Source organism: Protomyctophum parallelum (genome assembly GCF_964188405.1).
Source record: "Protomyctophum parallelum genome assembly, chromosome: 22".
NCBI classification, from domain to species: Eukaryota; Metazoa; Chordata; class Actinopteri; order Myctophiformes; family Myctophidae; genus Protomyctophum; species Protomyctophum parallelum.
The window spans coordinates 9638434-9655025 of NC_139714.1; the positions used below are offsets into that span (position 1 = coordinate 9638434).

General features: G+C 43.5%; 1 protein-coding gene across 2 annotated transcripts in view; it reads right to left on the reverse strand.

The window, feature by feature from the left end:
- Window positions 1-16592, reverse strand: part of strip2 (striatin interacting protein 2) — a 47840-nt gene that overhangs the window by 13095 nt on the left and 18153 nt on the right. Inside the window, exons 5-13 of one of the 2 annotated variants that reach the window (XM_083757649.1) lie at window positions 14690-14810; window positions 12779-12847; window positions 11078-11184; window positions 10590-10717; window positions 9746-9934; window positions 8088-8138; window positions 4054-4295; window positions 1399-1464; window positions 652-715 (exon numbers count right to left, since the gene is read on the reverse strand). In XM_083757649.1, coding sequence (XP_083613775.1) covers window positions 652-715; window positions 1399-1464; window positions 4054-4295; window positions 8088-8138; window positions 9746-9934; window positions 10590-10717; window positions 11078-11184; window positions 12779-12847; window positions 14690-14810 — 1037 coding nt within the window. The remainder of the gene's footprint in view (window positions 1-651; window positions 716-1398; window positions 1465-4053; window positions 4296-8087; window positions 8139-9745; window positions 9935-10589; window positions 10718-11077; window positions 11185-12778; window positions 12848-14689; window positions 14811-16592) is intronic. The other variant, XM_083757650.1, reaches the window with a different exon arrangement.

Genomic DNA, 16592 nt, shown 5'->3' on the forward strand with positions numbered 1-16592 from the left:
GTAAATGGAGAGGGAGAGAGAGTGACGGGAACGGCAACATCCTATTCTGACAGCGTTTCTCATCCTGCGGGCGGGGTGGTAGTCCCACATTTTAAACTATTTGCACAAAATCACTGGCACTGCTGGCTTTTCGTCCACTGCATGCCTGTATGATCTCCACGTGATATCAGTCCAAATTGTCATCTATTCTCTAACTTGTAACAATAATATTTATACAAATTAAAACGTAAAAATAAATAAATATAATAACACTTTCAACCTGGCATCCCTATTGTGGAAAATATAGTTTTTTTTTTTTTTTTATATCTTTCAAAAAGGGTTTCCAAAATAGCAGAAACTAGCATATCTACAAGCTCACACGAGAAGTAAAAAGGGCTCAAGAGGCTAACAACTGTGTGTGTGTGTGTGTGTGTGTGTGTGTGTGTGCATACGTGCGTGCGTGCATGTGTGTGTTTGAAAGTTTGGGAACCACTGCCTCAGAGTATGAACCGAATGAGACAGTCAAAGCCTATAATTTACGTGCACCAAAAATAGCCGACCTGCAAGGCTTGTTGGTCGGCTATTTTTGGCACGTGACCGCCAGTGTGACTGTTGTTGTTATAGCGGTGCGCTCACTGCTATAACAACAGTGGTAGGGAGTTCTCTTCTCACCTGTTTGAGGGTCTTGACGCTCTCGTGGATGGGCCGGGGCAAGCCTACCAGTGTCTCTGTGTCACTGTGGAAATAAGCATGGACGTTTGTAGAAAACACATCAAGCTGCCTCACAGCTGGCCTACTGCAGTGGTGAAAAGTAACATTTACTTAAGTACTGTTCTTAAGTACAATTTTGATGTTTGTACTTTACTTTTCCAGTACTTTTAATCCACTACATCTCGGATCCAAATATTGTACTTTTACTCCACTAAATTTATTTGAAATCTACTTTTTTATTTTTTATTATCATTACAGAACATACAGTACAGTAACCACTTTAGCCCCATATACATTTCAGGCATTTGAAAATAGAGGATCTACAAGCTCACAATGTGTCGCGATGGGACCTATTTCTTTTCTTCATTATTAACAGTAGCTTATATAGTTTTTTTTATTCTTTCTCTCCCATGTCCGTATATATATATATATATATATATATATATATATATATATATATATATACACATACATACACACACACACACACACACACACACACACACACACACACACACACCCCCCCCCCCCACCAGCTAGGGGACGTTATTTGCTAGGTCTGTATATATATATCTCTTAAAGTGAATGCTGATGGTGGCACAGAAAGAATGAATCTGCTATTTTCACATGACACCCCATATCATATGATGACAAAGTATAAAATATTGTGGTTAATGTGGTGATAACATGTTTGGCTCAAACACCCACTTTCCCAACGTGAAGCCGATGAACTTGTTTCTGCTGGTCTCCAGGAAGTGCTCGATGTCTTTCTCCCTGCAGACAGACACAGACAGACAAGACAGTCAGAGAGTTGTAGGGCTTGAAAGCTCGCCTGCTATAAATAACCTTCATTTGTACGACGCTGTGACAAATAATGTGCTCGTCAGAAAACCAAAACTACTAACAAAAACAAATATTAAGTAATAATAAAACTCTACACATGGCTATTTGGTGGGGCCACCATTGCCTTGGAGGTGCAAACGACACAGGTAATCATTCAGCATTGAGTTTGTGAGATGGATGGTATATGCACAGTACAGTGACAGATGTTTATGTCCTGCAACGTGAAAAATTAAGACGGGACGTCCGAGTATTCCTTTTTTCAAACTCCTGAGTTACAAAAGAAGGACCCAAATCCTGACCCTTCATAATATCAATTTGGGGGTCACGTTTGTGAACCACTGCTGCACTAGGTTGTGTTGTCTCTGTAGCTGAAAGTGATGTCTGGTATGTTGTACCGTCTGCTATTACAGCACATGGCACTCCATGACATCGTCAGGGGACTAAATGATGGAGAGTTGATATAACCAAATGGACCCTCGCAGAGAGCTTAAAATATAAGCAAATGGACCCGGGTCCATATGGTTTCATTTTACGCCCTCAAGAGTTCAATTATCGTTAAACATCTGCATTACTAAATGTCCAAGTAGTCTACACAATTGGAGAATAATTGTTATTTTGAGCAACGTTTGCCTGTTTTGGGTCTGAGAGTTTTGGATCTGAGAGGCTAAATCTCATCAAATGGTGGTCTGTTGGCTCAAATAAATAATGTACAATGTAAAATGGTTGAAAACCACTACTCTATGATGATACCTCTCTGCTTCACCATTATCTGAAAGAAGAGTACTCCACTCTACTTTCTCTGGGTTATAGGGTTCTGTCTGAAAGAAGTGTACTACTCCACTCTACTGTCCCTGGGGGGAAACTCTGATTATGATTCTGTACAGCTGAGCTGCTGCTTTGAAGTCACATCTGAAGGCTGTCATGACTCAAAGTATGCATGCAGACACACACACACACACACACACACACACACACACACACACACACACACACACACACACACACACACACACACACACACACACACACACACACACACACACACACACACACACACACACACACACACACACACACACACACACACACACACACACACACACACACACACACACACACACACACACACACACACACACGTCCAAATCTGTTACTTTTCACGATTCAAATTAAAAAAATTGCAAATCTTTTTGAGCTTGTAGAAGCTACTTTTGATACGTTTGTGTGACGCTGCAGTATGATTACGTAGGCGTAGGGCATTAACGAAAAAACACACATTTGAAACTTAGAGATATAAGGTTTCTACAGATTTCTGAAAACAGAAATTAAAACCCTGCAGTACAGAAAAATAATTATCTCACAACTAATCCTCCCAATATTAGACCTCTATCCTCTTAATGTAATTTACAACAATCTCTGCAGATTTATACTGAGGTGTCCCACGACGGTAGTCTGACGTGCTTTCAAATACAAAGCTCCTGACGACTGGAACAATCTTCCTAGTTGTCCTAGATTGATTAACTCCTTCAATATCTTTAAAGCCTCTATCCTTACTCGTCTTCAAATACCCTGCTCCTGCTTCTAATATGTCCATCCATCCGTGTGTGTGTGTGTGTGTGTGTGTGTGTGTGTGTGTGTGTGTGTGTGTGTCCGTCCATCTGTGTACAGTTAATCTCCGGCACGTTAACCCGGTTGATACCAAACTTTCCACACACACACACTCCCTGGATGCCACCGATGAACTTCTGCCACAAAGTTTCCAGAACGGCCTGTTATAGCGCCACCAGGAGGCCGACTTTTGAAAAACATTTCTTTTTATATTACTCCTCCAGATTCTGTCCAAAAATCCCACAAATCGTTACACACTATCTCTATAGTCATATGTTCAAGCAGGATCTGTCCGATATTTCATCCTAATTGGCTAACATTGGCTTTCAAAGTTTGCAGGATTGGCCCGTTTTGAACAAAAAGCCTCAAATCATGAACGCAGCATGCAATTTACGTGAAATCTTTCACAGAGTTTCCTACTAGGCTGAGGAATATATCCCACCCTTTTCACATTGGCCTGTTATAGTGCCACTAGGAGCTACAACCTGACCTGCCTGTGAATATACTGTAATCTAAACTGCATGTGCACGTTTGTATTTATGTTGTTAATGCATGTTATTGCATGTGCATACAGTATATGTAACGGATTGTAGTCTCTGGTTTTTGATCTATGCTCATCATCTTCATACGAGTACCGTGATGCATTAAGTGCCTTATTTTCTGGGTGATTAGGTGGAGTGGGGGCGGCCAGTTTGGGAGAGTTTTCCGTTTTTGTTTTGTAATGTATGCATGGAAGTATTTGTTGTATTGGTTTTGTCTACTGCATTTGCCGTTTTCTGTTGGACCCCCTCGAAAACGAGATGAAATCCTTTCAATAAAGGTTCATATGAAGACATGAGGCTGCAGCACTATTCGACCACACCGATTCACAGAACAGAGATTAAAGGAGGGCAGACTGTATTTGGCTCTCACCTGACTTTGGGGGCCCAAGGCAGGCCCTTGGGGAAGTTGAGCCTATCGGTGGGGGGGCGGAGGGGCGGGGGAGGCGGCGGGGGCTGGATGATGACATCACGGGGGTCCAGGGGGTCCACCTCGCCCTCCATGCCGCCGTCCGGGTCCTCGGGGTCCTCGTCGTCGTCCCCGCCGCGCGAGTCGTCGTTCTTGAAGGGGTCCCGCTCGTTGTACGTGTCCAGGCTGTCCTGCTTCACCAGCGGCTGAGAGGACGGACAGACAGACAGACAGACAGTTAATTAATTAAACGCCAAAGCATTTACCGTTTGCCCGGGACCCAAACTACTAATCTCACGATTATGACATCTGTCCAAGACGATTCATTGTCATGCAAATACTCGCGGATTAGCAATTTAATTGCGTTTCCGTCATTGAACATTAGAACAAACAAAATAAATGCGGGGGGGCTTTTAGGCTTTGTAAACAAAAGTTGCACAGGGCAGTTATGACAAACATACATATTGAATTACTATATATAATTTTAAATAGATTAATAGTGGAAATATTTGACTGACTAAACAAAAGTCCTCTACAGCAGAAGAATCAACTTGTTTGTTTAATGTCTGTTGCACATCTGTGAGGTCTGAATTAGACGTTAAATTGAAATTATAGTCATTTTATTAGATTGATATAGTTTACTTTTGTCAGGTCCAGTAAGGTCCAGGAGCTGCCATTGACTCACTGGAAAGGCTCCATTACACTGAATGGAACGGAGCCTTATCATCACCGACACCTGTGCTTAGTGCAATACCCTTTCATGTCAAGATGTCTGCCATGAAAATGTTTATCTTTGACAAAAGAGTTTCATTTTATTTTATTACCACTAACCCCACTATCACTAACCGCATTGTCTATGACTGAAATACTTTGTGTAACGATAGAATGCTGCGAGCATTTTCATTGGGAAAGGATCAGGTTCTTCTTTTTGAAAAGAAATGAACGATTAACAAAATGTACAATTCCACTTACCACTGATCTGCTTTCCAAACTATACAGGTACAAAAAAAAACAACACCAACAACAAGCAAAGTATTTGGAGCGACAGCACTCCACAAGACTTTATATTTTTATTATCACACACACACACACACACACACACACACACACACACACACACACACACACACACACACACACACACACACACACACACACACACACACACACACACACACACACACACACACACACACACACACACACACACACACCTCAACTGACTCTAAAAGCTTAATGAATGACTGTGAGGAAAGTGCAAGCATCAGGCATATGAGCATTGTTGGCATTATAGTTGAGCAGTCCACTAGTGCAGTCAATGTACGGTGGTTCTGAAGGCAGTAACAATAGTTAACATCAGTAGTCGAAACAAGAGGTACGGCCAATTTATACTTTGTCAAATGACCCCATTGTAACAAAAAAACATGACACATTTCCAGTTTTTGTTTTCAGCCGAAAATACGTCCTTTTTTATATTTTTTGCCTTTCAATGTGATCGTTCAACGAATTATAAATGACAGTGAGTGTATGGTGAGACAGTGCAGAGGGAGAGGTGAGTCTGCATTGTGAGCCATTCGCCCATGGACAAGCCATTCTCTGCTGCAACAGCATTAGCTGGGGTTGTTCTATCGGGGGTTTGAAACTACAGTTGAACCATTCAAGAGGTAAAGCAAAACCCCCCCAAAACAGCAACAGGAGGATAAAAATGACCAGCATAGAGGGAGCTTCATATTCTTTTTCCCCAAAGACTCAAAAAGGAAAACTCAGACCTACATTTAAAGTGGCAACATTGATTAACCAAATCATGTTTATTTTTTCAGCACTGTACAAGAGAAACTCTTTAACCCATTCTGACCTGAGATCAGATTCATACCAGGTTTCCACTGGACAACACACTGGTCTGATTAACCCATTCTGACCTGAGATCAGATTCTAGAAATGTCAGTCGCTCTTCGATTTAAAAAAAAATAGCAGACCTACAAGCTCGTATCGCGCCACTCGGTGGCGCGATATGAGCTTGTAGATCTGCTATTTTTCAATAGCTAAAGCATGACATGATGCCAACACCAAAATGGGTGCCCGGTCAGAATGGGAATGAAATTTAGGATCAAGTGACATATTTTGAATTGATGATTCTTTGTACTGCCCCGCTCCCAGACAGGCATTTTGATTTGCCTGTGGAAGGCGAACGCTGTCAATACTATACTTAAGGAGAATGCCATCATTGGATTTGCGAGCAGGACGTGTGGAAAATGTGAATGCCGCGGGGAAAGTGTCGCGTCGGATTTTCACACCACGTGCCTCGCAAACAGGATTCAGGTTGAAAAGCCGTGAAGTTGTCCTTTTATACGGACATTTGGGGCGACACACACACTGACCCCAGACGCTGTTGCTTACACTCCATCGCATGACAAAATATAAGGGAAATCCTTCACTTTTTCATAAAATCATAAAACTTGGTACACTCTTACAGTTTGGGGTGCAGGACATTTTTCACATTTTTGCCATCCCAAAAACACATAATCAAATGATGTATTTTGCATCATAACTCATGAACCAACCACGTTAACAAATGCTGTTGTTTTTGTTTGTTAAGTTTTTGTTTGCATTTTTGTGATGGCTCCATTTCTGAAAATGTTCAGGCACCAAACCGTATGAGTGCAGTTACACGCTTTTATGGGAAAGCGAACAAATTTCCACATTATTACCAGGACTAACGTGTCAAAAATAGCCTTCTTTAACCCATTCTGACCGGGCACCCATTTTGGTGTCGGCATCATGTTATGCTTTTGCTATTTAAAAATAGCAGATCTACAAGCTCATATCGCGCCACCGAGTGGCGCGATACGAGCTTGTAGGTCTGCTATTTTAGAAAAATGTCTGCGGAGGTGACCCCGGTGACCTTGTCCCTATATGGTTAACAGTGGACCGGTCAGCACTCCCCGGCACCCAAATGACAAACAGCCAGCCAAGTCAGCCGTGTACCTCCCGCACAAAACCCACCCTGAGCAGGCCACTGTGTGGGGGTGGGGGGGGGGGGGTGTGGAGAGAGGGGGAGGAGAAGAAGGGAAAGGAGGTGAGAGGCAGCGGAGGAGAGGGAAGAGGAGGAGGTAGGGGAATGAGGAGGGGGGAGAGAGAGAGAGAAGAGAAGGATGAGGTGAGAAAGAGGGGGAATATGACAATAAGGTAGAGAGCATGAAGAGTAGTTAGGAAGGAGCGAGGAGTGAGAGAGAAACTGAAGAAGAAAAAGTCAAATAAATTGGATTAAGCCCTGTTGGAAAACAAAAGGTTTATGGCTTTCACATTTTGTTCAAGATAATCTCCGTAAATGTTTCAAATGTTTTGAAGCAAATGTGGGCTATGCAACTTGACATACAGGCACTGAGCTGCATGCGACCGATTGCCGTTCCACAGCAAAAATGTGCCTGTGATGAACAACAGTCTGGGCCGTCACTAAACGGGACATTGACACAGATGGTGACGAGTAGAATCACTTCCGAGGGCCTACTGTAGGAGTTGACAGTGACATGGGACTAGAATACACAGAAAAATCGGGATGACTAAACTGGAAGGAAAATAAAACAAAAAGAAAGGAAAGGGACAATGCGACACTCTCTTAACCACATAGGCCTAACTCATTTTGTGCAAATTTGGAAAAAGTAAATATGCTAAAAGGAAATGCATTGGAAATCTGACGAAAAGTTGGATGGGAGGAGCTTGATAAGGGACAGAGTAAAGGGACAGTCGTAAAGGACAGAGCGACAGGAGTGAAAGTAAACAGAGAAGAAAGTAAGGATGGTGGTAAAATGGAGAGAAAAGGAGGCCCGAGAAAGAAGAGAAAGGATGTAAGAAAGAAGGGGAGGAGAAGGGGGGAAGGAATGGGGAGTAAAGGAGGTTGCAGGGCAAGTGCAATAAGCTCAAGGCAAGAGAGAAGATGCAGAACGGAAAGAAATGAAACAAAGAGGTTAAAAAAAAGGAGGGAAGTTTTGGGTAAAGACCTGCTTCTTGGGGAAAGGACTGTCTCCTTCCAAGCTATCAACAAAGGCACTCTGTAGGGACACAAGGGAGAGGGGCAATGAGCAAACCAGAGGGTCAGCAGATAGAGAGAAAGAAGAGAAAATGAAAGAGAGAGAACTTGCCGTGTGTATTTATTATTATTTTGTAACCTATTTTTTTCCACCCAGTGTCAATTAACTAATGTAATCCTGGGCGCTACACTTCCTCTGCCAACCCATGGGGAGAGCAACGGACTGACCTCATACTTCCTTCTATGCATGAGGAGTCCAAGCCACTTCTTTTCACCCGACAGGGGGAGAGTTGCCCCAGTTGGATGTAGCGCGTGGAAGGAACACGTTATTCCAACCAGTTCCTTTCCCCTCCATCAGGCGCCCCGGCTGGCCAGGGGGTGGCAGTTTAGAGACCAGGATTACTGCATGTTTTTTGTGAGGGTACCTACCCTAGGGGACACGGGGAGAACATGCAAACTCCACACAGAAAGGCCAATTCGCCAACCCCACCCAGGGTATGGGCACTGTTGACGCAGGGGAGAGCACACGCTCCCAGCGCCCACAGCGTCCCCAGTGGGAATCGAACCCAGGACCTTCTAGCTGTGAGGCGACAGCACTACCGACTGTGCCACCGTGTCTGCCGCGTGTTCATCTAACTCTGAGAATATGGTCAACACACATCATTTGACTATGCATCAGACTCCCAATTAGATGTTAGATGATTCAGATGGATGATTAAGGAACAAAATGATTAAATTGCAACGTTTAGGCCGGGAAAAAGCCCCTCTCCAAGATCAAAACAAAATACTGAAGTAGGCTCAAATCATGGCTAGAAAACAGATTTAGATTCTGATTGTTTAGTAGTGGAATCGATGGCTCCGGTTAACCGTATAAGAATTATTTTAAAAGGTCACAGGATTCCCTTCTACATTTGTTGATAAAGTGTGTTAGCCAGCATCAGTGAATGCAGCAGTGGGGTGTACAACACCACTGTAGCCAGGCTGGCAGCTAAGAAGAGTCCAAGATTTAAAAGGTTACCCGCCATTTGTTAACTGCGTGCTGTGTTAGAGCACAGTGCAAACAGCTAGCCATTAATCACAGCAACGGCTTACGTGTGTGTGTGTGTGTTAGTGTGCTGTAATGTACTGTTGTCGATTGCATTATGGGTGAGATGGATGTCGTTTCGCCATCTGAATATTGTAGTCTTGTACGTGTATACTAAATATCGTCGCCGTCGATGTGGAGACCTCATCGTGTATGTCCAAAACGTGTTACTTTTCACGATTCAAATTCCCAAAAGTAGCAGATCTACTGTACTTAAGCTCAAAATCAAAACACGTTGCTGCGTGCATAGTGCGTTTCGAGCTTGCAGATATGCGACTTTTGATGCTTTCCTGTGACGCTGTGGTGTCAACAAGTACGGTGTTGATTTACGGAAAAACACAAACAATATGGAGATAAGAGGTTTATGACCGACAGCAACGATATTCTTTTTTTAAATATATATAGTGTGTGTGTGTGTCTCTGTTTATGAGGGCAGGAAACCACACTTGTGCGCGACAACATCTACAGATCTACACATGTATTAATGTATGCACATGCGTGGGTGCGTGCGTGTGTGCGTGCGTGCGCGCCGCTGCGTTCGTTACCCTGCGGCTGCGGCGTCCGCGCTTCTGCTGCTGCTGCTGCTCTATGAGCTCCATGGCGGAGGCGGGCGGGGAGGCGGCCCGCATGGCCCGGACCACCTTGATGCTGTCCTCGGGCAGGGGGGGCAGGCTCAGCCGCTCCCTGCCGCGCACCTTCAGCTCCTGGAGCTCCTCGAAGCCCCCCAGGGTGAACTACAGGGAGAGGGAGGGGAGCCACACGGAACGGACACGGAGTTCAAATCCATCAATCAATCACATCCTAAAATGTCGATGTCCTCCTCACAAGTGTGGTAATGCAAACGTGTGTGTGCATGTGTGTGTGTGTGTGTGTGTGTGTGTGTGTGTGCGGGAGCGCAACCGCTTTGAATGTTATCAACCGATAATAACCAATATGTTCTTATCAAGACCATGCAATAGAGGCAATATGAACATTTCCACATACTGCCTACCACAAATAGGCGACTAGGGAATTACGGCCGCCGAGGCGAAAACATTGTGAAACTGCGCTGTACAACTTTGCTCTATGGTTGGAGTTAGATTTAGTAAAAAGGTTAGAAGTCGAACACGCCAAACGCAACGTCGGACAATGGCTGATAACGTCAATATGTAGGAAAATGTCCAATACTGGCTCCATTGCATGGTCTTGGGCTGATGACGGAGATTAAATCATCTGATAACATCCGAAACCGTGAGGGAGTGTGTGCACGCACGTGCGCATGCGTACGTATCTGTGTTTGGGTACCAACCAGCACAGTCTTCCAGAGGAAGTGAGGGGAAGTGAGGGGCGTTCGTGTGTGTGTGTGTGTGTGTGTGTGTGTGTGTGTGTGTGTGTGTGTGTGTCACCAACCAGAACAGTCTTCCAGAGCAGCAGAAGGACCTTCTTCATGGGGAAGTGAGGGGCGTTCATGCTACAGAACTTGGTCACCATGGTGAAGAGGAGCAGGGCCAGTGGCTCGCCGTTGTACACGGGAGACGCTGAGAGGTCAGGGGTCAAAATGGGTTATTACGAAAAACTCAAATTGGAAGAAGAAAAAATAAATTTTTAGTTAACTGAAATAAAAACATTAACTAAACTAAACTCGGGGGTTTACAAAGTCATCTGAAACTAACTGGAATCACAGAGGAATAGAAAAGAAATAATTAAAATAGCAGCTCTATTTAAGCTCACAATAATGTGAGCTTCTATAGATAGATCTGATATTTTAAAAAATTGTCAGAGCTCTTGCCCCATAAAAACTAAAACTAACAAAAATGCACTAAGAATCTTTACAAAAAAACAAACTAACCCAAAGAAATCAAAACCTATAATAACAACATATTGAGGTCAAACAATACCCAGTTCATTCTTGAAGGTCTCTCTGGTTACTTTCCATTCTGGTCTGTCATCTTCCGTCTGAACGCGGATGGTCTCCACCATGAGATACATGATGCTCAGTAACACCCTGCGCGCACACACGCACGCACACACACACACACACACACACACACACACACACACACACACACACACACACACACACACACACACACACACACACACACACACACACACACACACACACACACACACACACACACACACACACACACACACACACACACACACACACACACACACACACACACACACACACACACACAACTGTAACTTTCCTAGAGTTCTAAAATTCTGCCCGGACACTAGTACCCTACCCTAATGCCAATAGGCCTTATGCAGACTGTGGCCATGTCTACAGTGGATTTTTTTTTACTTTTTTTACTTTGCAGATTTGCGGATAATAATTCAAGCTTTTCATACAGCTGCAATGTTGGCGAGTGTAAAGTTGTTTAATGCAATCAGATAGGACTTGTATGCTAATTAGTCGGGCTGGGCCGAGCCTTGGGCCGACCCACTTAGGGCCGTGCCTTCATTTCTAGGCCCGTTGAGAACTCAAAACTTTCCAGGGAGTGGGTCACTATAATATCCTTTGAATACTTTTTTTCATTGGTTCAATATTTATAAAACCCACAGACGGACAGACTTGACCATGTTCATTCACTTTCAAAATCTTTTCGAAACTAGCAGATCTATGGCACAAGCTGACAATTCGTTGTGAACTTGAGCTTTTGCCGTTTTCACCATATGGCGAAAATACATAAAATATGGAGTTCCATGGTCTCTGCCCTACACCGACAACACGGTAGCCTACTGTACGTGTGATATTGTTCCTGTACAGTGAGTGTCTTGGTCTGTGACCTTTCACCGTTTGAAGAAAATCCATCCCAATACACCAGTGGTTTTCAACCCTTTTCATATCAAGGTCCATTATTTAGTCGGCATTTGAGCCACGGACCACCATTTGATGACATTTACTGTAGCCTCTCAGACCCCAAACTGAATATTTTGTCCACAATTCCATGCTGTATTGATGTTGGTGCCATTAGGAGAGATAACAAGCAAACGTTGATCAAAAATAATTCTTGAAATTGTAAATTAAGTAATGCAGAGGTTTCAAAATAATGTAACTCTTGAGAGTGTAAACTGAAAACAGATGGACCCTTACGGGTCTATTTGGTTTCTCAAGAGTTAAAGATCTATAAGGGTCCATTTGGTTACCAACTCTCCATCATTCAGCTGGGGACCACCTGGATTCCCCTCAAGGACCACTGGTTGAAAACCACTGCATTACACAGAAAACATTAAAAAGCAATGTGTCCTGGGCTGGCGGAGAAATCCAATTAGACTTTAGCAGCTTAGTTGTGATTACGTACATGTATGTGTATCAGCTTGTTTATAACAGTCCAACAACTCTTTTAATATCATTATCTACAGTATACATACAGTAATTAAGCTTGATGGAGAAAGAAAAGTGCTTTAGCAACAAAAAAGGGAGATAAATATATATTGGATTATTGGTTGCACAGATACCATACTGATGTAAGTTGCTAATTTATCAATTTGTAGTGTAAAATCTCAAGAGGTAAAATGACAGTGAGGATTTTCTATATTCTATATTTCTATATATCTACAGTATATGTGTGGTGTTTGCCACTCACCGGAGTTCAGTGCTGTCCGCCAATGAGATGGCTGGTTTCCTCACCGCACTGCTACACGCCTGGTTGTTACTGCAACAATAACACACACACGCGCACACACACACCCACCCACGTGCACACACATGCACAAACACAAAAATGTAACTTCATACATTTAATACCTTCATAATATGCTAGAAACTGTAGTTGTTAAAAAGTGTCATACTGTAGTGCTGTGGTAATACGTTTCACTGGTTAAATATTTATAAAACCCACAGACACACTTAAATCACCCGCACCAACCACGTATAAATCGGACGTCAGGGAGACGGCGAGATAATTGGTAATTGGCACCATGTCTAATAGCAATTTAATTGCTCTAAAATAAGATCTTCTACTGAGACTGGTGGGAGCTCTGAGTCCTCAGGTGGCTTGAAATTGCAAACACACACACACGCACACAACGCAAAGACGCCGTCTATCACTTCCTGACACATTTCTTGTCGATAAACCTCAGATCTTCTGTACCCCATTTAGTTCAGGAGACGCTTTTTGTTTCCTACAAACCACCATGTTAATGAGAAAGACCTCTGTCTGACAGAGAGAGAGAGAGACAGAGACAGAGACAGAGACAGAGAGAGAGAGAGAGAGAGAGCGAGAGAGAGAGACAGAGACAGAGACAGAGACAGAGACAGAGACAGAGACAGAGACAGAGACAGAGACAGAGACAGAGACAGAGACAGAGACAGACAGAGACATAGAGAGTGAGTCTCATGGATTAAGAATAGATTTAAAAAAAAGGGGGTGGGTATAAAAAGAGGGACAGGGTTAAATTAGGAGGCAGAGAGCATACGACGTGAGAGGACGGACGGGGAGAGCAGAACAAACGAATGAACAGCAGATTGGATGTGACAGCGGTTGACAGAGAAGGGGAGAGGGATGATGAAAGATGGACAGAGAGGGAGGAGGGGGGAGAGAGAGAGAGAGAGAGAGAGAGAGAAGGGAAATGAGACGAAACACAGACACATAATGGAGGGAGACACTAGGCGGAGATGGAAAGAAAGTGAGTGAGAGAGAGAGTGAGAGAGATATCAAATGGAACACAACCGCATTCTGCATCGAGTGACGACTTGGAACGCATCTGTGTCACCTTAGCTTTTAACAACTTTAACCATTATTTTAAACTTTTAAATTTATTTACGGTATACACGGTATATTAATACATATCGTTGCTGCCGGGCAGAAGACGTACATCCATAATTATTGCGTGTAAATTAATGTCCTTCCCCGTTTTGTTTTGTTAAGTGAATTTGTTATTGTTTAACCCATTCTGAACGGGCACCCATTTGGGTGTCGGCATCATGTTATGCTTTACCTATTGAAAAATAGCAGATCTACAAGCTCGTATCGCGCCACTCGGTGGCGCGATACGAGCTTGTAGATCTGCTATTTTTGAAAAATCGAACAGCGACAGTGACATTTTTAGAATCTGATCTCAGGTCAGAATGGGTTCATCAGACCAGTGTGTGTCCGGCGGAAACCTCGTATGAATCTGATCTCAGGTCAGAATGGGTAAAGTCAGAGCTGCGCTCCCTCCTCAGGACCAGGAAGACAAGACAAGGCCGTCTTCTCTCCTTCCCCCAGTGACAACACGTCCTTCCAGAGGAGATGCAGAGTAAAAATAGACCCAAAGTGTACACACTCTTCACACCTCTCTGAGAAGCGCACAAGACAGACGTGTTTACTTCCACTACGTAGCTTTCCTGTCCGTCTCCCCCTCCATCACCCTTTCTGCCCTGTCTGTCCATCCTCACGTCCCTAGCCTACATTAGTCCCTGCTATCAGGACAAAAATTTACACTCATCGTGATTTGACAGCAGGGGTAAATAGTATCAACTACAGACTGTTGTGTGTGTAGTGTGTACTACTCACTCTATCTCCATGCTGAGGAGCTCCAGCAGGGCAGTGAAGATCCCCATGTCGTACAGCAGGAAGACGTTGTGTCTGGACCAGTGAAGAACGTCAACGTCCGTGTCACACTCGTCAAACACCCCTGGAGGGGGGAAAATACAAAAACAAACAAAAACACAAGGGAGCGCTGATGAGCTGAATGCCGAGTGATTAACCCATTCTGACCTGAGATCAGATTCATACGAGGTTTCCACTGGACACACACTGGTCTGATTAACCCATTCTGACCTGAGATCAGATTCTAAAAAATGTCAGTCGTTCTTCGATTTTTCAAAAAATAGCAGACCTACAAGCTCGTATCGCGCCACTCGGTGGCGCGATATGAGCTTGTAGATCTGCTATTTTGGAAACATGTGTGTTTTGTCTGTTGCATTGACATTGTTGCAATCTTGATTGTTGCAGCCGTTACAGTACATGCAAAACCAGTCTCTGTACAAACATACATGAAAAGAATCTCACTGTGAACTCCAACCGTGGAATGATTTTTCCAGAACTTCATTGCAACACACTCTCTTGCAAAATGTTTGGGGCACAATGTTACATTTTTTATGGTATTCATTTATTTTTTTAGAACCACTAGGACTTCACTGTAAATGAAGTCCCGCCTACCCTTCACTGTGTACCGCTGTGTAATAAACAGTGTTGGGCAGTAACTACTAGTTATTAAAATCAAATGTTACTGTAACATTATTACTTTCCACAGTAACTACAGTAGTAGTGTAACTACTGCCAAAGCAGCAATAACATTAGTTATTAATTACGGTATTGTCACAGTCCTTCCGGGATATGCGATATAAAAAGCCAAACCTAAAGTTATCCCTAAACTGGACAGTGACAATTGGTGACACGCACGTCAAGGTGAGGAGCAGTTAGTTTACGGAATCCATAGCACGCCAACACATTAGAATATTGTTAAAAATGAAAAAGGCCAGCCCACGGGATCTGAGAGGTGAACCGGATGTAAAGAAAAACACTGTGTGGAGTGATTGTTGTGGGCCGCTGAATAAAGCTGGTGTTTGACCGAAACACGAACAATGGGAAAAGAATGCGAGATATATATGCATTTTTTTTTTTTGTAAATCCGTTTACATTCAGGCAGACTGGAGACGGGAGTTTTCACTTCCGGTTTAAAAATCGGTCTCCTAGCAACCTAGACCCATTCGTACGTTGGTGAAGAGCGACCTTTAAGCGTAGTCACTGAAAACATGGTTCTGACGTCTGGGGACGTCAATGGCAGTGCCTGTCACAGACATGTGCAGAGCAAGTTCTGTCAGGGAACTCAGTGCAGTTGTTGGCGGCCATTGGGCCGCATCCACTCCACGTCCACATCCACTCCTCCAATCACACACACACACACACACACACACACACACACACACACACACACACACACACACACACAATCTGGACGTTTGCACTACTCATTCCTGCTTGCTTTGCTGCGGTCATGTTGCTGCTGCTGCTGCTCCACTGCTGTTGTTGCACAAACAATGCTGCTCACCCACTACCACCATCCTATAGCTACCACCTGTTGTTCTGGATCTGCTGTTTATGTACGGGGGGGATTCAGAGTCCCTATTCCATTTAGAGTTAAAAACATTCACTTTGAAAGAATATATATTCAAGATTTGCGCCACATTTTTAACGATTTTTCAAAAATAGCAGACCTACAAGCTTGTAGATCTGCTATTTTTCAATAGCTAAATTATAACATAATATTTTAAAACACCAAAAGGGCTCCCCGCCCCAAAATGGGCTATTGTTGGGAGATGCGCTTCATCAAGAGTACATAAAAAAAAAATCACATCCAATTCATCGCCAAACCATAATAAATATATTGCTAATTTTTATATTCAATAGAAAT